Raw genomic sequence first — 20,016 nt, 5'->3', positions numbered from 1 at the left:
TGTGGTCAGCAGTGGTGAATGTGTTTAACCAATGTTTCATTTGTTTTAGAAGGCATTTAAGGAGAATGTTTTCTGTGAGGTCTGTTTAACATGGCCTGTTTCCCTCCAACATTTAGCAACGGGAATGCTGTTAAGCCCCAGCATCTCCTGGCACTGCCCTGACGTGTAGTTACAGAAGTCCAGTCCTGGGTCCAAAGACTTTAATAACAGAAAGATGGCACAGATTCACTGCCCTGGAGCTTCAAACATTTCCAGTCTAGTTTAAATGCTTGAAAACACTTAAAATTAGAAACTATACTACAACAGAATACTTTTACCATAGTGTTATAGAGTTCTGTGGGCTGAAAGAAGACAAACACATCCTGAGGACTAGCAACAGAAAAAACACTGTAGCTTGGTTCAGAAGCCAGATGCAGAGCCCAAGCTTCCCCATCCTAAAATACAAATTCATCCTGTCCTGCCTGTTCCCAGATCTGAGCAGCAGAGACAGGCCAAGATACCTTCACATTGGAATTGCAGTGCAGGGATTGCATTAAGTCATGTTGTAAAACGTGTTACTTGCAAACAGAGTTCAGGCTAAAGCTGTTCTGAAGCTGTGTATGCTCACCGGTAACAGACAGAAGAGAGCGCACAGAAATGCCCTCTTTGCCACAGACATCCAGAGAGCAGTTCCAAGTTTCACTTTTTAGAAGAAAAACTACCTCCACCTCATCATTTTTTTAAAATGGCTGTTGTTTTGCAGAATCTTTCCTCTCCTCTTTATTCGCTCATTTCTGGTTTAAACAGAAGAGACTTGCATTGGGGCTGGCTCTACTAAAACAGCAGCCAGTAATCCTTTAAGACTGGTGTACGCGCTAGGAAGGAGATCTTCAAAGGCATGGTACTGTTTAGGAAGTTACAGGCTGTTAGTCTTGTACTTTAAAAATATCTTTGAAATCAAGATTGGTTTGAAACCTTACTTTATCTTTTAAAAGTGTGCAGGCACTTTTACGTGCGCTGTTACTACGTTTCGTACTGCACGACTGGAAATGATTCTAAAATTAGCCATGGTATTTCTTAGCAGCTTTCTGCCTCCTCCCTCTGGCTTCATGTTCGTGGCTTCACTGACTGAAGGGAGGTGGAAGAACAGCATTCCCAAGATTAACTAATATTTTTTAAATCATTTTCTATGCAATTTGTAATTAATTCTTATGCATTTTCTTAGAAAATATAAGATCTTACTAGAAACACTGCAGAAAACTTGAATTAAACTAATGGGTTTCCAGTGTCGTACCTTTCTAGATTCTTTCCGTTAGCCTGAGCCCACGCTTTATCAGCCCAGCAGTTGTGCCACATTTAGTTAAAAGCTTTCAGATATTTTTGTAGTTATAGCTGTGAGAGAAATTACCCAAACTGCATATTCAGACACAGGCTTCTCGTTTGAGACTGGCACTCGCTCATCAGTCTTTTCCAGAAAATTAGTGTGAAGTTATTTAAAGCAGTTGCCCTTCTCATGGAATGTGTTTGGGAGAAAAAAAAATAACGAAGTGGTTCCTTGGAGTATATGCAAACTATCAATGAAACTGAAGGAGCCTTTAATTGGAAGCTTCAGGTTAACAAGGAACTACAGTTGAGCTTCAGCAAAGGGGTGGGTGTCTGTAATTGTAATCCAGTTGTTACCATGCTGAGAGTAAATGGCAGTGGAAAAATCTCTGGCTGCATTTTTAGTATTCAGTGTTAGGAGTTTATGAGAAAAGAATAAAAGATCAAGTATTTGTAGCTTTGCCTGGCAGCAGCTAAGAGAAGAACATCATTTATCTGCAAGCAGAGCTTGGTAGAAATTACTCAGCACTTAGTAGCCTGAGGACAGAGCCTGCTAGCCAAGATGAAAACCAGCTGTGCTGCTATACTCTAAGGCAGGACAGAGGCTGGTTTTCCCTTTAATTACAGTTCCTGAGTCAGAAAGGAGAAAAAAGATATGAGCACATAGACTTTTCAATCTCTATCGCATTTCCTGTGGGTGTCAGAGGGAGACGGTAGAGTCTGACCTGTAGGGTAACTTTTTAATTATCTGTATTTATGGATTTGGTCCCTGAGTATTGTATCCTGCATAAAACGGGGCAAGGAGGGATCTGCTTTCTTCTAGCAACTTCTACAACTTCTGTCCTTTCCTCCTTTTCCTTGTCTCGCTCCCTGACTTTATATTGCTCTGCTATTCCTTCCCTACAGCAGCTCAAGGTCTTGTTTAAATTATTATTTGTACCACGCTAGTACTTAGGAGCTTACTAGGGCAGCAGAAGGTGGAGAAAAGGAAAAGTGAACAAATATCCTTGGCCTAGAGAGCCTGTGAATGACCCTATTCAAGGTCTTTTAACTATTGGTGCGTGTGTGGGGCTGTCTGGTAACAGTTTAGCATGTGCATTTCATTCTGAAATAAGACTGCTACAATGCTGGTTTTTTTAATCCACTCTGGATTAAATGAAACAGGAACAAGATGTATCTTCTTCTGGAATAGGAAGGACAAGCTCTATCTAGATGCAAAAGATTTCAAGTCCCTCTGGCAGGTTCCTTAGCAGAATCCCTGCAATACACCACTGGGAAGCTCCACTGCCCACTCTTCATGGGAGAAGGCTGAGAATAGCAACAGCCTTCATTCCTTCCATGACCATTCTCAAGGAAGAAAACATACTGTGAAGCTGATTTATTGGTGCAGATTATGTTGCAACTGCCAGCCCTTCAGGTTGTTGTGACCTCCTCATTTTTCCTATCTGCAGTTCTGGAGAGAGCGCTGAGGCAGCAGGAGAGGTACCGGAGCCACCTGCCTGCATGGGCGGTGAAGAGCATGCTGCAGTGCACATAGTTCATGGGCAGAAGCTGATGTTTGCAGCCATTCCATCTAGAAACATCCCTCTGCAAGAATACAGACTCTCTGGAGTTGGAATGTTGGGGTCCTCACCCCCAAAAAGAGAAACCCACCTGTGTGTGAGAACTGTCCCTAGCAGTAAAGCGCTACCGTAAGGGAGCTGTAACAAACATGACTATGCAGCAGAAGGATATCTGTGGAAAAGATATCAGCTAGGAGCACCACCTCAGCCCTGTTTCTTCCCTCTTTTGTCCTGGAAGAGGAGGAGCTAGGGAACATTTTCTACAGTGCGGATAGCAGCTGCACCAGTTGCTCGCCCACTGTCCTCCAAAACTTCACAGGCTCTATTCCATAGGTGTGCTTTCTGCTCCAGCCTCTGCCACAATTCGTAGCTGTCTGACTCTCTACGATGCCAGTCTTTTCTTGTCCAGTTGACTTAAATACCAGTTACAAACCTAATGAGGCACTTGCTGAGAGCTCTCTGATCCTGCTAGTTCCCTATCTACTCTTTCTTCTTCTGCCTTTGAAGGAGAAGGAAGGGGATTCACACCTACCTCATCAGGTCCCAAGTTATTCTCTGGAGGAGCCTAACTCCTGTTGGCTGTTTTGAGGGGAGGTAAACAGGAGCATTGGGAGGACAGAAGCCCAGCTCCTGTGTCTATACAGCACCCAGCACCTCTTCAGTTTGAGTGAAACAACGGACTCACAAAGGAAAAGCGGGTAAAGGGACGGAGCGCTTCTCCACAGGGAGAAGTAGCCCTTCAAATATGCCATAAATTATGCAGAGCACCCCAGGTTTGCTTTTGTTCTGAGAGCCACATGGATTGCACCACAGCCAGAGCCATGTGCTGTGAGGGGGTATCGGTGGTTGATTATTACAAATCTTTTTATGTGCAGTTGTCCTGGTCTTCCAGTCTTCTGCCTTTCCTCCTCCACAAACGCACCTGCACACAGAGGACACATAAATCCACAGCTCTGCCCTTGAACAAACTGGCGAGGAACGCACACAGTTCCCCTTATATTGCACTTGAAGGTACAAGTCTTTGGGCACGACTGCCTGTTACCCCATGGGCCACCTTAGCGAATTCCCAGCAAACAGCAGCATAGGAAACCTTTCCCCTCTGCTTGCCTGAACAGACCGTGAAGCTCAGCTGAGCAGAGTTAGGGTGTGTCTGAAGGGATCACTTCTTCTGTCCAGACACCTGGAGCTTTGTTGTGCTGAGAAGACTCCAGCAGGAGCAAGCCCTGGCAGCGTCCACGCTCTGGGCAGGGACTGGAACGTTTGGCTGGAAAGGGGGAAAGAGTGCATGGCTAAAGAGTACTCTACAAAGTTCTTGCCAGATCTGACAGCACAAAATGTAACGCAGGCTGCACTGGTGGAATTCAGTTTGTAAAGCCAGCCAGGGAGTGAGCGCAGCTCAGACCACCTTTGTTCAACAAGGCTGCCGGTGCCATTAAATCCATGTCTAGACAAGGCCACGGGCAGGATTGTGCTGCTGGCCCAGCTCGCTCCAAGCACCCTCTTCAAAGGGACCGAACAAACCACATCCTAATGCCTTGGCGCTGCACGAAACTGGAATAATGCTGGCGACATGAAAACTGTGTGTGAAAAGCCCAGACCTCCCACCGCAGGAGAGTCACTCTTTTCCACGTTCGCTCTGCTGTCCAAAACCCTCCCGTGAAACCTCTCCCTGGGGTCGCTTTACCTCGCAGCAAGGAGGGCAATTAGTTTTAATGGTGTTGCAGGGCCCTCCTTGGAGAGCTGAGGGGAGGGCTGGGATGCGGGGACTTAGAGGGAGGGGGGAAGGGGGGATGCGGGGACTGAGGGAGGGAGAGGAGGGGTAGGATGTGGAGTTCAGGAAGGAGGGAAGGGCTGGGATACAGGCATCGGGAGAGCGGGGAGGGCTAGGATGCAGAGATCGGGAGGGCGGGGAGAGGAGAAGTGGAATGCGGGCACCGGAAGGGGGAGGAGGGTTCGGATGCGCGCGTCGGGATCGGGCGGTTCCGCCGGGACCGGAAGGGTCGGAGCAGCGGCGCCCTCAACCATAAAGGCCATCGCAGCTTCGCGGGCCGCGCCCCGCGCAACATGGCCGCCCGGCCCCAGGGGGCGCGCGAGGCACGGGAGCGCCGCTCCGCTCGCCTGGCCCGCGCGGCCGGAAGTGGGGACTCGGGGACCGGAAGCGGGGACTCGGGGACCGGAAGCGGGGCGCGGGCGAGCGGCCGCGGGCGGAGCGGAGAGGCAGCAGGTGCGGAGCGGGGCCGGCCGGGACGGGACGGGGCGGGGCGGTCGCGGCGCGGGGGCCGGGCTCCCCTCCTCCCCGGGGGCCGCCGCTCCGCGCGGAGGAGCCGCTGCCGGAGCAGTGGGGCTTCTCCACAGCGAACCGGGTCCCACGAGGCAGAGCCGAGCTGCTCGTTCCCGCCGGCGTCTCCTCCGCCGGGCCCCGCTGCACCCGGGGCGCTCTGCACGGGGCGGGGCCCTCGCGATAAGAAAGACATTGAGGGCCTGGAACGTGTCCGGAGGAGAGCGACGAAACTGGTGAAGAACAAACCTTACGAGGAGCGGCTGAGGGAGCTGGGGTTGTTTAGCCTGGAGAAGAGGCTGAGGGGAGACCTCACTGCTCCCTACAGATACCTGAAAGGAGGTTGCAGAGAGGTGGGTATTGGTCTCATCTCCCCAGTGACAGGGGACAGGACAAGGGGGAATAGCCTCAAGCTGCGCCAGGGGAGCTTCAGATTGGATATCAGGAAAAAAAAAATTCACAGAAAGGGTCATCGGGCACTGGCAGAGGCTGCCCAGGGAGGGGGTTGAGTCACCATCCCTGGAGGGGTTTAAAGGGCGGGTAGGTGAGGTGCTTGAGGACATGATTTAGTAGTAGGCAGGTATGGTCAAAGCTGATGATCTCTTAAGGTCTTTTCCAACATAATGATTCTGTGTGTTAGAGCTGGTGCTCGTGCTTACAGTTTATTAAAAATAAGGCATTAAAGGGCTATAACACCAGTCAAAGATTATAAAATGGGTCGTGCTCATAACCTGTAAAGTGCCCATGGTCCTCGCACAGTGCAGCTGTGTGAGTGACTGCTTATTCTCGCACACCCCACTGCAAGTGCTTCTGCCTGCTGGAGTTTCAAAAACCCTTGTATTTTGGAGTGCTGCGAGACAGAAAAGAAACCAAACAGCAGTTTCGTGAGGCTGAAGTGTTCATTAGAACGTGGTTCCTGAGAACAGCAGCTTGCAATTCCATGGGCTGCTGGCACTGCTTGGTTGTTGGAAGCCGCTTGCCTCCAGGTGCTCGGTGTTCGGTACCAAGAGTTGCTGGGGGGTTATCTGGAGCAAGGATGCTGCTTTGGAGCTGGCTATCGTACTTGAGCAGGCACTTTTGTGCCAAGGAGTTCACCAGAAAGTCTTTTTTAGAAATGCCTGCAAGTGCTGTATCGTGTCTTACCCCACTGTGTAGTGCTGGGAAGCTGTGGTTTAGGCATCTGTAGCTTCCTCTTGATTTCTTAAAGGTCAGATTAAAGAAATAGGTGCTGAAAAGGTGCAGATCTGTCTCTGACACTAGAAGGGAGAGACTGGTCTTCTGTGTTTAATTCAGTGTTAGATTTTAGGCTCAACTGAAAAAACTCCACGGTTTCAGGCTGCCGTGGTTGTTGCACTCACTCTTGGTGCACCCCGGAGAGTTAAGGACTGTGCATATTGGACAGTGAAGAGCTGTAATGTGTTCTGGTTCCAAGTTTAAATGTGCTCTCGGGGTTCATTCCTCGCATCCAGAGGTGTAGCTGCTTGTTTGTTGCAGAACAGGGAGCTAACAAAGGCAATTAAATGATGGGTGGGCAACAATTTTTATGGAGCTTATTAAAAAGGCAGCATTCCGCTCCTTCCCAGTGCACTCACTGCCTAGTGGGTTGTGCAGATGTATTTACATTCAATAAAAAACATCAGACCATGCCATGTTTGAATGTGGGACACTTTGGGAAAAGGAGACAATCACTGAGGTAACTAATTGTGAATGGAGATAGTGGAAAGAAGCCAGGGAACCATGACAGAGCAGCTCTCTTTCCAGAAGTCTGCCAGCATTGCTGACCTCGGAGCTCCTGGGGGGCGCTTGAGCTGGAGACATGGGAGAGGGGCCAGAGCAGCAGCTTTGCTGGAATAGCTCTGTCTGGGAGCTGAGAGACTCCTTTGTTGTTGCCCTCCTGAAGCCTCAGGTCATGGCTGGGAACAGCCATCATAAATAGATTCTCCAGTTGCAAAAATAAATGTTTGGGATGGACAACTTTTTTCACCACGTTTCCTAAGAGCTGAGGTGTTGCTCGCTCCTTCTCTCACTACTAAAGCTTGTTTGCTAACTTCTGTATGCAGACCAGTGTTCAGGGTTGCGCCTGTTGCCTGTGATCACAAGGCTGATTACAGAGCATATGCTCGGTCAGTGTTTTCTGAAAGAGCCTCTGCAATCAGCGTGTTTGTTTTACCAGTTCTGTGCGCCAGGAAGCAGCAGAAAAATCTGTGACACACTCTTCCTGACGGAGGCTGCAGGAGGAAGGAAGGGTTGGCAGGCAGTTGGAGTATTTGTCAGATGGAGAAAAGGTAATTGAGAGGGAAGCATACCACTGGAGGAGGGTACCTGACTACGGCTTCACTGGAGGCCTCTGTGGCTTGGAGGAGTGGCTGAGGGCTGCAGGTGCCCTACGACATCTCAGTTCCTCCTGGCTGCCTGGGCTTAATCTGAATTACGTGTCTGGAGTAGGTGTCTGCATGACTGCAGCTCTTGGTGGGTCCCGGGTTTGGTAGATTCTTTTTTGTGGACGCTGTGCTGGCCGTTCATCGGTGTGGCAGAGCTGGTGATGTGGGCACAGTCCTAGCTGCACAGCGAGAGAGCTGCTCACCTGTTGATCTGAAGCTTTTCATGGAGAGTTAGTTTCTTTTACAGTGGATTTTATTCTTGTCCTTACACTGAAGGATGCTGGCAGGAGGACGTTCTTCATGGCTGTCTCATGCTTTTCAGAAAATGCTCTGAATGTGAAGTAGACAGCACCCACCAGGACCGAGTCTGTCTGAAAACACCTTCCTTCACCCAAAGGCCTGTTTGTCATCAAGAGGGAACCTTCACCACGGCCAAACTCGGCAAGTGATGGGCTCAGAGAACAGCGCTTTAAAGAGCTACGCACTAGAAGAGCCACCGTTCACACTGCCAACTGGACACACCATTTATCCGGCCGTGCTACAGGATGGCAAACTTGCTTCAGTCTTTGTGTACAAGCGAGAGAATGAAGATAAGGTTAATAAAGCTGCCAAGGTACTGTAGAGAGCATGCCTGGGGCAGGCGTGTGGGAGCTATCCCTCTTTTTCTCATGGAGGGATGTGAATCGGTTAATGAAGGTCAAACCCTTGAGGAGTAGGGATAGAAGGAATGGCTGAAGTTGACCCTGGCTGCAGACTGCTGTGGTGCAGGGGAAAAAAGGGGAATAGCATCTGGGAAGCTCCTTGTGCACTGCATGATGTGAGGAGCGGTTGGAAGTGGTGTTCAGATAGCAATTCATTTGCAGAGTACTGGTCCCATCCTGCAGATCAAAGTCAGAATCGTCTTCTCTTACCCAAAATACTGTATTTATTCTGTGTAAGACTTTATCTCGATGTATTATAAAGGGTTCTGCGATGAGCGAGTGAGTGCGTGGAGCAGGGCTGGGCTGTGTGAATGCGAGTGGGGAATGTGGCTGTAGGTACCGGGCTGAGCTCTGCAGGCAGAAGCGCTGTCTTGGGTGAGATCTAACAGATGTCTCTGTTTCTGGAAGCACCTGAAAACCTTGCGCCACCCTTGCCTTCTACGTTTCCTCTCTTGCATTGTGGAAGCAAATGGAATCCACCTGGTTACAGAACGTGTGAAGCCTTTAGAGATGGTCCTGGAGACACTCTCTTCTGCAGAAATCTGTGCAGGGATCTACGATGTGCTGCTGGCACTCATCTTCCTCCACGACAGGGTAGGAACCACCGGCAGCAGTTGCCAGGCTTTGGTGGGAGCCACATGAAACATGGCAGGAGAGCTTTGCATCTGGGCTTGCCTAGATGACTGTCTCGTTCCTGGTTCTTCACAAAAAGATGGACCCACACCTCATAGTTCTTTTAGGCTGAAACTGCTAAAATCATTGGCTGCTTCTTAGGAGGAAGGACAATTGAAAATGGTGTGGGTTTTGGAAGTGAGGGAGTAGTTCGCAAGTCATAAATTGACATCTGCTTGCAGTGCTTCCCCCTTTAGGAAAATGGGACTGCTAGGCCTGGGCACGCACTTACAGCTGGTGCCACGCATCAGAGATCGGTGTCTCCACTCCCCTGTGTTGTCACTGTGTTTTCCAGGACTGCAGTTGGATGCTAGCTCCGACTGCAGCTTTGGGCTCATTGTTGGAGGTCTTCCCTGGACACAGGTGCATTGCAAGGGCTGTGACACGTAGAGCTCTGTCTGCTTTAAACCCCAACCCCTCTGCCCGATACCTGTGAGTCACCTGTAGAATCCCAAAGGACCTTTAGAACTGTGTGCTTTCTGGCTGCTTTTCCTCAGCTCTTTGCTGCACCTGATTAGCTCTGATTAAGCTTTTACATCTTTATCTATCCCCAAGTCTGTTATCTTTCTTTTTTAATCTTTTAGGGAAGACTAACGCATAACAATGTCTGTCTATCATCCGTGTTTGTAAGTGAGGATGGACATTGGAAGCTGGGAGGAATGGAAACAGTCTGTAACTTCAGTGAAGCCACCCCGGAGGTAAGAGCTGAGCGAAGCGCACCTTCAGATATTCGGGAGAGGGTTTCTGGCCTGTGGAAGCTGCCCTCTATGGATGTGAAGGCACTAGTCCTTCCAGTTTCTTGAGTTTACTATTAATTGTGTTGGCTCACTTCCAGCTCTGAGCTGGATCTTTGCTCTGAGGACACTGTAACTATAAATTACATCATCTACACAAACAGAAACTAATTTCCAGCAGCAGCTGCTCTTCTAAGGGAGGCTGCTGGCTGGAGGGTAGGTTAAGACTGAGGAGAGTGAGAAATCTTTGCTCCTCTGGACTGATTTAAAAACAAACAAAAAAAGCTGTAGTTTGAAGCAGGAAGGTCCAGGCTGAAATGAATCAATAGGAAAAATCATTTAGATGACACACTGGCATCTTCCATTGGTCTTGGCAGAAAACATCCCTGGTTAGATTTCTGCAGCCCTCTGCGCAGAGTCATTGCTGCAGCTTGGCACTGTGCCGTCAATGGATGTTGCCTTTTCTCCCAGTGGATCCACAAATCCTTCACAAACTGCATCGAGTGTCCCTGGCGAGTATCACCTTTCAGAGAGGGTCAGGCAGACATGCAAATGCTATTTGTGGTGGGGCACAGCAATGCAAAAGCACAGCAGTAAAGCTTGACTGTTGAAGCTCATGAAGTCCTTTCCCTGTCCAGCTGCATCATGCAGGACGATAGGACTGCGGAGTGAAGGATGAGTTGGCTGTGATGCCCCGAAGTTGCCTTCTGTCAGCCTGGGGCTTCACACCTGGTCCATTTGTGCTTCTGCTCTGGGCAGCGCAGAGCACAGGCAGCCCTGGCTGCCAGCTGAGGGGACAGGAGCCTGGCCCGCAGGGAGAGCCCACTGCTGCGCTGGCCACAGACAAGGGATTGAGGCAGCTTGTGTCTCTCCTCTTCTCCTTCCAGTTCCTCTATCATGTCAAGTTGGTACGAGACCAGTCATCCATCCCCTGCGAGGAGATGGTGAGTAACATAGAATCATAGAATGGTTTGGGTTGGAAGGGACCTTAAAGATCATCCAGTTTCAACCCCCCTGCCATGGGCAGGAACACCTCCCACTGGATCAGGCTGCTCAAAGCCCCATCCTGGCCTTGAACACCTCCAGGGATGGGGCAGCCACAGCTTCCCTGGGCAACCTGGGCCAGTGTCTCACCACCCTCATTGGGTAGAATTTCTTTCTAATGTCTAATGTAAATCTTCGTCCTCTAATTTCAAGCCATTCCGCCTTATCCTGTCACTCCATGCCCTGTAAACAGTCCCTCCCCAGCTCTCTTGTAGCCCCTTTCAGGCACTGGAATCTGCTCTAAGGTCTCCCTGCAGCCTTCTCTTCTCCAGGCTGAACAACCCCAACTCTCTCAGCCTGTCCTTACAACAGAGGTGCTCCATTCCTCTGATCATCTTCGTAGCCTCCTCTGGACCCACAGTTCCATATCCTTCTTACATCACTGACTGGAGGGACTTGTTGCTGGCAACAAATTCAAGTGCGATATTTGGGAAATAGTTTTATTTCACATATTCTATTTCCTTATGCCTGAATGGGAGGAACCAGCTCCTTGATAATACCTGAGATTTATTGTTTTCTTCCCCCCCTGCTCTCCCCATTCCCTCCCATATCTGTTTTGGGAATGGTGTTGGGCACAGGGCATGAAATTCTGAATGAGGGATTGGGACAGCAGATTCTCATAATATTTTTTCAAACACTTTTTGTTGCAGCTTTAGTGCTTCCAAATCACCAAAGCTTTGCAAAATTTTCAGAGTCATTGCTGGGATTGCCCAGATCATTGTAGTCGCACGATTGTGCGGGTCTCGCCTACAATAGCCTCTTTTTCACTTGTGAACTCGCCTCCTGTCCATTAAGCGTCCCATGAGTTGCTTATGCTGAAGGAGAGCTCTCTCTCTAATTATCACCTGTTCCATAGAAACGCTGAAGGTTGTTGACTTGCAGTTGCTGTGTGCATTCAGGGGGGAATTGTTTCATCGCGATGTAGTTGTTCCTGTGGGTTATAAACTCCCTGGTAGAGGTCTTTTTTATGTAATGTTCTACTTGTAGAGTACCTAGTAGAGCTTTAATGCTATAAAAAGAACCTGAGACACGGGTGAGGAAGGGATAGATTGACCGAAACTCAAGTATTTCATAAACTCCTGCTTTGCTGACCTTTTTGGGTTTTTTGCCTTTTTTCAGTCTGCAGATTTCAAAATGCTGCCCAGCAGCTATGGGCACGCAAGGGATGCCTACGCGTTTGGAACAATGGTTGAAACTCTTCTGACAGTCCTAAACGATCAGGGTGAGGAATGACGTGCTTATTTCTCTAAAAGGCCACTGTAGCTTATTCCTTGTCTGTGTCGACTGAGCCTTTTGTCACAGCTGGCAGATGTGCTACAGGTTCAGTGGCTGCTAACAGGTTTGCTAGGTTAAAATACAGGCTTCACGCTCTCCTTTATTCCCATCTTCCTCCGTTTGAACATGGCCTGGTGTGGCTGGAGGTCACCAGCCTGCAAATTGCTCTGCAGCAGCATTCGTTTGGTCCTGTCCCACAGCCACCCCATCAAGGGATGTGGATGTGGGCGCTGGATGGTGTGAACCACAGCGGAGCAAGAGCTGCTGCCTTCTGGCCAAGAGGCAGCCCAAAGCTTCTTGGAGGACAGTAGCGCTGCTTGGTGCCCCAATAGCCAAGCAGCCTAGGGAGAGAAATGGAAACGCTGTTTCTCCTTCCTTCAGGGACAGATAGAAGCTGTTCTGCTGTCAAATAGAGCTGCTAAAAGCTAAGCTTTTGGGAGGGCAGAGGACTCCTGAACATGGCTTGTTCAGTGTGAGAGAGGAATCTAACTGTAGGCGCTCTGGCTTTCAGTTTCAGCAGATATTCTCTCCAGCTTTCAGCAAACCTTGCACTCTACACTGCTGAATCCAGATCCAAAGTGTCGCCCACCACTGTCCAGCTTATTGTCTCATGAGTTCTTCAGGTAAGGAAAGGAACATCCTGCCTCTCTTGCCGTGTCTTGATACTGATTGCAAATGTGTTAATTTTGTGAAGGTGTATTACTTATCGGATGGGAAGTGCAGGCTTAATCCCTGCCTCTTACAGGGATCTTTGACAAAGAGACTCCTTAAATTAAGAATCATAGAATCACCAGGTTGGAAAAGACCTCTTGGATCACTGAGTCTAACCATTCCTGTATGGCACTAAACCATGTCCCTGAGCACCTCGTCTACCCATCTTTTAAAGCCCTCCAGGGATGGTGACTGCACCCCCTCCCTGGGCAGCCTCTGCCAGTGCCTGATGACCCTTTCTGTGGAGAATTTTTTCCTGATATCCACTATGAACCTCCCCTGGCACACCTTGAGGCCATTCCCCCTTGTCCTGTCGCCTGTCACTTGGGAGAAGAGGCCAGCATTGTCAGCCTTCCAGATGAAATGCTGAGCTAGCAGTGGTGACAGAACCCTCAGTCACCCACAGTCAGCTGGATCTCCCCAGGCCCATGGCAGGTGGGGAAATGCTCTGGAAAATAAAATGGTTAACGATACTCCTGTGCCGAAGGAGGCTTCAAGAGAGAGCAGTGTCTGCTGTCACCCGAGCAGTTCTCTGGGTGGCATTTCCTTCTGCTCATCATCCCAGGAAAGCAGCAGTGGTGGCTGATGCTGCATTGCCCAGGGCTCCCTGTGAATTGCTGACTTGCGAGCACAGCACTGCGCAGGCGCAGCTGCCAGGTGAGACCCCACTGCCACCTTTCTTGGGCCACCAGCATTTGACTTGTGTCCCTCTGTCTCGTTCTGCCTGCTACAGGAAGGATGGAGATTTGCAGACTCTTAGTGGTGGCTGGTTTAAAGCTTGATAATGAATGTTTTTGTGCTTAGGAATGATTTCCTGGAAGTTGTGAATTTTCTGAAGACTTTAACACTAAAGTCTGAGGAGGAAAAAACTGAATTTTTCAAGTAAGTGAAGCAAGTATGGAAACTGCTTCTTTCAGGAATAATTCTGCCGATGGGATCATGGAGGAACTGGGAAGACTGGTGGCACGGGAGGGAGTTCCTCAAGTGCTGAATTTGGTAGTGGGTAGAACAGCCTTTTCTCAAGCAGTAGGAAACTTCTTGTAGTGCACCAGGTTGTGGGGTGAGACCAAGTCTCTCCTGCAGATTTAACGCTGTAGCACTTCGTGGGAGACACAAGCTCTGAGATATTGATAGTTTGATGCCCCTACTCCTTACAGCCTCTCAGAGAGGGAAGCCTTTGTGAGCCAGCCGCACGTGCAGTGATGCTTCCGGGTGTGCTCATGACAGGTTGTGATCTGGGCTTGGGGATTTACAGGATGTGTCTCTGGCTCCTGCTTTGTCTTCTCAGTGCCTGAAGGCCTCAGGCAGGAGCAGAGCCTTGTCCTCCGAGGTCAGTGTGCATGCCGAGTAAGAGGCTGCAATGGGACTTGTCTCTACCAGATGAGGCAGACACAAAGGGAGGGGAAAGCAATATTAAGGGAAACAGTTGTAAAGGCATAGAAGGCTGTCTTGATACTAATTGCTGTCTCCTGGAATACAGATTCCTGCTGGACAGGGTGGCCGGCTTGTCAGAGGAGCTGATAGCGTCACGGCTGGTGCCTCTTCTACTCAATCAGCTTGTGTTTGCAGAACCTGTAGCTGTCAAGAGTTTTCTTCCTCATCTGCTGGGTCCAAAGAAAGGTGACCTTTAAACACTTTCTCTCTTCGCAATTATTACTGATGAGTTTGGAATGAATTTAGAGCAGTCATTTCATTGGATCAAGGGAATAGCAGTGTTTATTTAACCAGAACAAATACTGCAACACACAGAACTGGAAAGGACAGTTATGTGTGCTTTCCTGTTTGCTGTACTTTCCACTGCTGTGCTGATGCTGGGGGCAGAACTTGGCATCACCTGGGCCCTTTCCCAGGTTTATGTGTGTCCCACCCTCCCACCCCAGGCTTTCCCAGTGGCTTCTTGCATATCCCTCTTCTTGCTTTCCCCTTCTGCCACTGCACTCGTTCTCCTGTAAGGAGTGCTTGGTCTCTACTCCTTTCCTCTGTAAGGGGCATTCAGCATGTGTTGCTGGATCCCCAGCTCGCTCTGTCTGTGATGTTTGCCTCCCTGCTCTTCTAGTTTCTTCCTAAACAGCTGCTGGTGTTTCAGCCAAGCAATGCCTGTCTTGTGTCTGTTTGGCCATTGGTGTTCAGAGCCACTGTCATCGAGCAGTGGATGCTGGCATTCCTCTCCTCCCACCCACCTTCCCTGACATCCCAGCTGCATTGGCAGCTGACAGAATCAGCCCTGGCAGTGGGTGATGCTGGAGATCTCAGTTGTGGTGGTTTCTCACTGAGTAGCTTTTGGGTGAGATGTCTCTTGTGACAGCAGCCTCTTCTCATCTTCACCTCTCTTCCTTAGAGCAAAATGGAGAAAGCCAGACCAGCTGCCTCCTGTCGCCAGCCTTGTTCCAGACGCACGTCATTCCTGTGCTGCTGAAGCTGTTTGAGGTTCACGAAGAGCACGTGCGAATGGTGTTGCTGTCTCACATTCATGCCTACGCGGAACTGTTCTCACAGGAGGAGCTGAAAAACATCATATTGCCACAGGTTAAGGACAGCGAAACAATACGCGGTATATCTTAGAAGATGGGATTTCTACGGCTTGGGTTGGTTCTTAGCTTAAAGGTGGGATCTCCTAGAGCTGACCACCATCTGCAGCCTCCTTTCTTGGCAAACCCTGACCCTTACGCCCCACCTGATCAGGAGTGCTGGGTTTGTTAAACTTGAAGGCCTCTGCGCTGCCAGCCTCGACTGGCAGCCTCACAGCAAGAAGCTGTTCCTGTTCCACCCCACAGCCGCCAGGAGTGGAGGTGCAGTCGGTCTAAGCTCAGGGTGCCTCGGTGGGACAGCCCAGCACACGGCAGGCACTGGCATGAGCCACGTTCCTTAGCTTGTAACACAAAGCAGAAGGCTGCTTTTATGGTACAGAATGATGCCTGGTCTCTACCGAGAGCTGTTGGAGATCACAGAAACGAGATGTGCTGCAAATATAACACTGTAAAGCAGAATTTTCTCTTCTTGGTAACGTTATTGTGTTCTGGGTGCAGGTGTTGCTGGGCCTTCGCGATACCAGTGACTCCATCGTTGCGATAACACTGCACAGCTTGGCAGTTCTCGTCTCCCTGCTTGGCCCTGAAGTAGTTGTAGGTGGAGAAAGAACGAAGATTTTCAAAAGCTCTGCGCCAAGTTTCATGAAGACTGCTGATCTCTCCCCAGAAGGTAAAGGATGCGGTCAGAGCGCTCTTGAGATTCTTGCCCATTCTATTCAGGCAACATAGGCAGAATTCCTTGGATTTACCTTTTGCCCATGACAGGTTAAAAGAAGAAGAGCTCACTGGCAGTGAGATTTTAATTCTAAACCAGGTGCTGACTCTTTGCAGGTACAGAATTTATACCGTGAGTTATATGAAAGTATTTTAAGTTCAGGAAATGTATGCGGAAATTTAGGAAATTTAAGTATCATCTTCACTTTAACTATCTGTGTAAGCAAAGATGAGTGTGCATTTGTCTTTGGATGAAAAACTGCACTGCCCTTCTACAGCACTTATGTATTTAATATTCCTTCTGTCTTTCACTGATTTAAAAATAGGCGATCTCATCCTCTCCCCCCAATTTCTATTCATAGATTGGAAAAGGAATACGAACTTCCCTATTCTCTCAGCTCTCAGGAGGCTTTTCATCTAATCCGCATGAAGAAAGCAGTCCCTGCACCTGCTTAGATAACTTGGAACCGAGTGCACGGAGGGAAAGCTTTTTTGGATAGTCAGAGTGTTTGTAACGGGAGGGAAGAGTTGGTGTTTGTTACGCTTTACATGCAGATACCAAATGCAATGCATGACAGAGATCAATCAAAGCACAGAGGTTTTCTTCCTGATCATGTGTACTGACAGCTTCCACCTGATATTAAAATCTCTGGATGGCTCATTGCATTATCCCGCTTTATGTTGTTTTAGTAGGCCACAGTAAATAAAACCCTCTGGATTGCGTGCTGAAATCAGGTTTATTTTTCAGAATATATTTAAAACTATTATCAAACCATCAACCCCCTTTGTCCTCAGATGTGAGTGATGGCCTGCAAAACAGCCCTAGAGGCTGAACACATGACACTTGGGAAGCTGATTGTTTAAGCTCCTAAATGGACGTGCCTTTAATCGGGGACACTTTGGGGAAGGGGTGCGTTCTGAGTGTCACTGCAGCCCTTTCCAGTGCCACAGCCCATGCGCCTCTGCCTGCCAGGGAATATGGGTGAGCCACGGGGAAGCAGATGCAGCACCGGCCTCAGCCACGCGATTCTGGAGTGGTGGTAAAAGGACCTCCCTCCCACAGCAGGGGCTGGTGACCCACTGCCACAGCTCCCAGAAATGAACTGGAATGCTGGCATCACTGGCCCAGAGAAACAGACTGCCCCGTGCAGCTTCAAAGTGTGGCCTTCACTGCCTGCTGGCCTCTTCACCTCCACTGTGACACGAGGGAGGCTGCTACACAGCGCTCGGGCCACAGCCTCCAGCTCCTGCGAGCTGCTTTGCTCATGCCTGGGGGCCAGTGTAGTTGCATGTGCTTTTGCATGAGAGGCAGGTAATGGGGACTTGTGATGCTGTGCAGTACAGCATCACAAGGTGCTTGTGAATTTGGAGCCAGGCAGGTGGCAGAGGGCATTTTTTTAAGCATCTGTTCTGATCCTAGTCAGTTTGTTGTGTATGTCTTTAAAGAACACATCAGCAAATCCTGAGCATTTACAGACTATGCAGTGGCAAGAGCCACGGGTGGCAGGATTAGAGGAGCAGTGTGTGCTCCAGCGGTGCCGTTTTTGGCAGCTGCAGCAGCCCTCATTCAGTAGTGCTCATCTGTGCTGTGGATACAGATGCTCCAGTGCTGGGGGACATTTCAGCTGGGACTGACAGCGCACCTTGTAGAGGTTGTGTCCTTTCTTTCCTTTCATCCCTGCAGCCTCCCCTAGTCGCATCGTAAGCAATCAGAGGAACCGAACCACTCGGCCTTTGAAGAATTCCAGTGTGTTCCCTGTCTCTGGAAGTGTACCAGTTAAGAAGCTTTCTGTGCAACAAGACAATCCACTGGCTTTAAAGACAAGTAAGACTTTGCCCTAGCTCTTCCTTTTACAAGTCAAGTGTCCTAAAGATGAAACGTTGCCGGAAAACATGATGTGATGTGAAAGAGCTTTAGTGACCCAAGAAAGGTAACAATGAAGGAAGGAGAGCGTGACCTTTGACTTCCTAGGTGAAGTTATTTTGGAGTATGACCACTGCCTGACCTTGGCTTTCTGTTTCCTTACAGCAGGTTCTCTGTTGTACTTTTTCCCCACCTCCCCCAGCTTGGCAGAGACACTGTATTTACAGGTCAGCTCATTCTCCCACCTCAGAAGCTGACCCAGGTTGCTTCTCGTAGTCTAGCAGCTGTCATTACGCCGGCCTTGGAGATGAACACCCCTCCTGTGGAAGCGGGAAGGTGGCTGTGCCTCCGAATGCAAGAGGTGCTTAGTACTGAAGCACCTTTCCTGTCAGCACTGCTAGCTTAGTTCCCTGCCGGGTGCCACCTGCAGTGGCACAAGGAGGTTTAGGCAAAATTCTGTCTCTGCACTTGCTTTCTTGAAATCAGTACCTAACACCTTTGTCCTCCACAGGTGAGCAATTTGTTCAGTCTCCCCTGAATGGAATTCCTGGAAGCATTAATATGCTAGGGAGCAGCAGGAACTCTTTGACTACCTCTGAAAAGCCAGTGGAAGAATGGCCGGACTGGAGTGAGCCCGAGGAGACAGACACTGAGAAAACTGTGAACATTCAAATCCAGCCTCGAGAGCCACAGGGCAGTGTGGGACCTTATTTTGCTGAACACGATGTGGATGAGAAGCCTTGGGATGACTTTGAGCCCAGCAGCCCCAGTCCTGACCTGTCCTCAGGAAACTGCATCACTGTGACACAAGCTGATACCGTTGAAAGACCGAGACCCCCACCAGGCACCCCTCAACTGAGCAAAGAATTCAGAAGCCTCAGACTGAGTCCCCCTGCAAAGTCCTGCCCTGGGAACAGCTGGAGCAACAACAAGTGGGACCACCAGGAACAACTGGGAGAAACCTTGCTGCCAAAAATGACCTTTCAGGAAAGGTTGAAGTCCTCATCAGACTCTGGTCTAGGAGAAGAATTCACAATCAAAGTGAAGAGGAAACCTGTGCAAGACCCTGAGCTGGACTGGTTTGCAGACATGATCCCAGACATTAAACCTTCCTCCATCTTGATTTTACCTGAAGTGAGGACAGAAGTGGTTGTTCCCAGTCCCTCCAGTACTGTATCCAGCAGAGAAGGTGCCTCCCAGAATGTGCTGTTTTCTTCCAAATTTGCAGCAGCGGACGTTATTGAGGTAAGAGGCCCTGACAGTGGGGTTTAAGGGTTTTGCCCAGAGGGAGCACAGGACAGTTGTAGCACTAGCTGGCTCCTCCATCAGGTGGTGGATGGCTGAGGAAGCAGCAGCAGCATATACTGTACCTTTGAATCTTCACCTGTGAATATGACATGCTGAGCTCTGAATGATTTGTCTGTTCAGGCTCTAGGTCAGTCAGGGGGCTGTTGCTGCAGCAGCAAGAGAGCCATGTTAATGGAATGGACTTAACCTGGATGCTAATAAAAGCACTGAGGAGCTTTAATAACTCCTGCTTTTTGTATGTGCTGTTGTGTCAGGGGTGCAAAGACCTTGCATTACGTTAGGGAAAGTCTTGGTTTGTCAGACAGGTAAAACAAGGCTGGATCCGGGATGGCCCCAAGCACAAACACAAGGGGGCTTTCAGCTTCAGAGGATGCTCAGGACTCGGTGTTACTCTGGGCTCTTCTAGGAAAATCTAACAGCAGTGTAAATAAAGGACCAGGAAGCCAGAGCCTATGTATTTACAGAGTAAAGCCTTTTGGGTGCCTTGTTTTCATTAAGGAATAGCCAAGATACCCCTCCCTTGCAGAAGACCATGGTGGGTTACAAACTTGCCTTTTTAGGCAAGCAAGTAAATTCCTCTAGCCCCATCCCAGAGACTCGAGAGACTGCTTCCGTTTCCTAGGAGGGGAGGCAGCACTCCCAGCACTCACCCTGATCACAGAGCTTCATCGGGGAATAGGTGTTGATTTCAACTTGTTTTGCTCATTCAGCCTCAAGAGAGCTGGCACAGGTGGCACAGGGAGAGGAGTTGTGGATGTAAACTGAAGCTGTTTATGACATTTGGAAATGCCACATGATGTTTTTAAGCAGCTCTATGATACCAACCCCATTCTGGGGTGAGCCACTCACTGTGGTGCAGTCAGTGCCGTGGAGGAGAAGAGCTCTGTCAGCAAGGGGGAGAGATCAGAGTTAGAACACAGCAGGACAACGGCTGCTTCCTAG

The 20,016-nt window shown here is 49.4% G+C and overlaps 2 protein-coding genes across 5 annotated transcripts in view; one reads left to right on the top strand and one right to left on the bottom strand.

Moving 5' to 3' along the window:
- The first annotated feature begins 4,996 nt into the window (after positions 1–4,996).
- Positions 4,997–20,016, top strand: part of SCYL3 (SCY1 like pseudokinase 3) — a 16,544-nt gene continuing 1,524 nt past the window's right edge. The window contains exons 1-14 of one of the 4 annotated variants that reach the window (XM_054072780.1): positions 5,033–5,495; positions 7,316–7,427; positions 7,846–8,136; positions 8,633–8,818; positions 9,481–9,594; positions 10,518–10,574; positions 11,794–11,896; positions 12,461–12,572; positions 13,465–13,542; positions 14,141–14,280; positions 14,999–15,186; positions 15,687–15,858; positions 17,587–17,727; positions 18,278–19,011. In XM_054072780.1, coding sequence (XP_053928755.1) covers positions 7,972–8,136; positions 8,633–8,818; positions 9,481–9,594; positions 10,518–10,574; positions 11,794–11,896; positions 12,461–12,572; positions 13,465–13,542; positions 14,141–14,280; positions 14,999–15,186; positions 15,687–15,858; positions 17,587–17,727; positions 18,278–19,011 — 2,190 coding nt within the window. In that variant the 5' untranslated portion in view covers positions 5,033–5,495; positions 7,316–7,427; positions 7,846–7,971. Of the gene's footprint in view, positions 5,496–7,315; positions 7,428–7,845; positions 8,137–8,632; positions 8,819–9,480; positions 9,595–10,517; positions 10,575–11,793; positions 11,897–12,460; positions 12,573–13,464; positions 13,543–14,140; positions 14,281–14,998; positions 15,187–15,686; positions 15,859–17,586; positions 17,728–18,277; positions 19,012–20,016 lie in introns of all 4 variants that reach the window. The other 3 variants (XM_054072781.1, XM_054072779.1, XM_054072782.1) reach the window with 3 other exon arrangements.
- FIRRM (FIGNL1 interacting regulator of recombination and mitosis) overlaps positions 19,018–20,016 on the bottom strand; it is a 21,298-nt gene continuing 20,299 nt past the window's right edge. The window contains exon 24 of the mRNA XM_009559877.2: positions 19,018–19,957. Coding sequence (XP_009558172.2) covers positions 19,846–19,957 — 112 coding nt within the window. The 3' untranslated portion in view covers positions 19,018–19,845. The remainder of the gene's footprint in view (positions 19,958–20,016) is intronic.

Source organism: Cuculus canorus, chromosome 8 (assembly GCF_017976375.1).
Source record: "Cuculus canorus isolate bCucCan1 chromosome 8, bCucCan1.pri, whole genome shotgun sequence".
Classification (NCBI taxonomy): Eukaryota; Metazoa; Chordata; class Aves; order Cuculiformes; family Cuculidae; genus Cuculus; species Cuculus canorus.
This window is presented reverse-complemented; position numbering and strand designations above follow the sequence as displayed.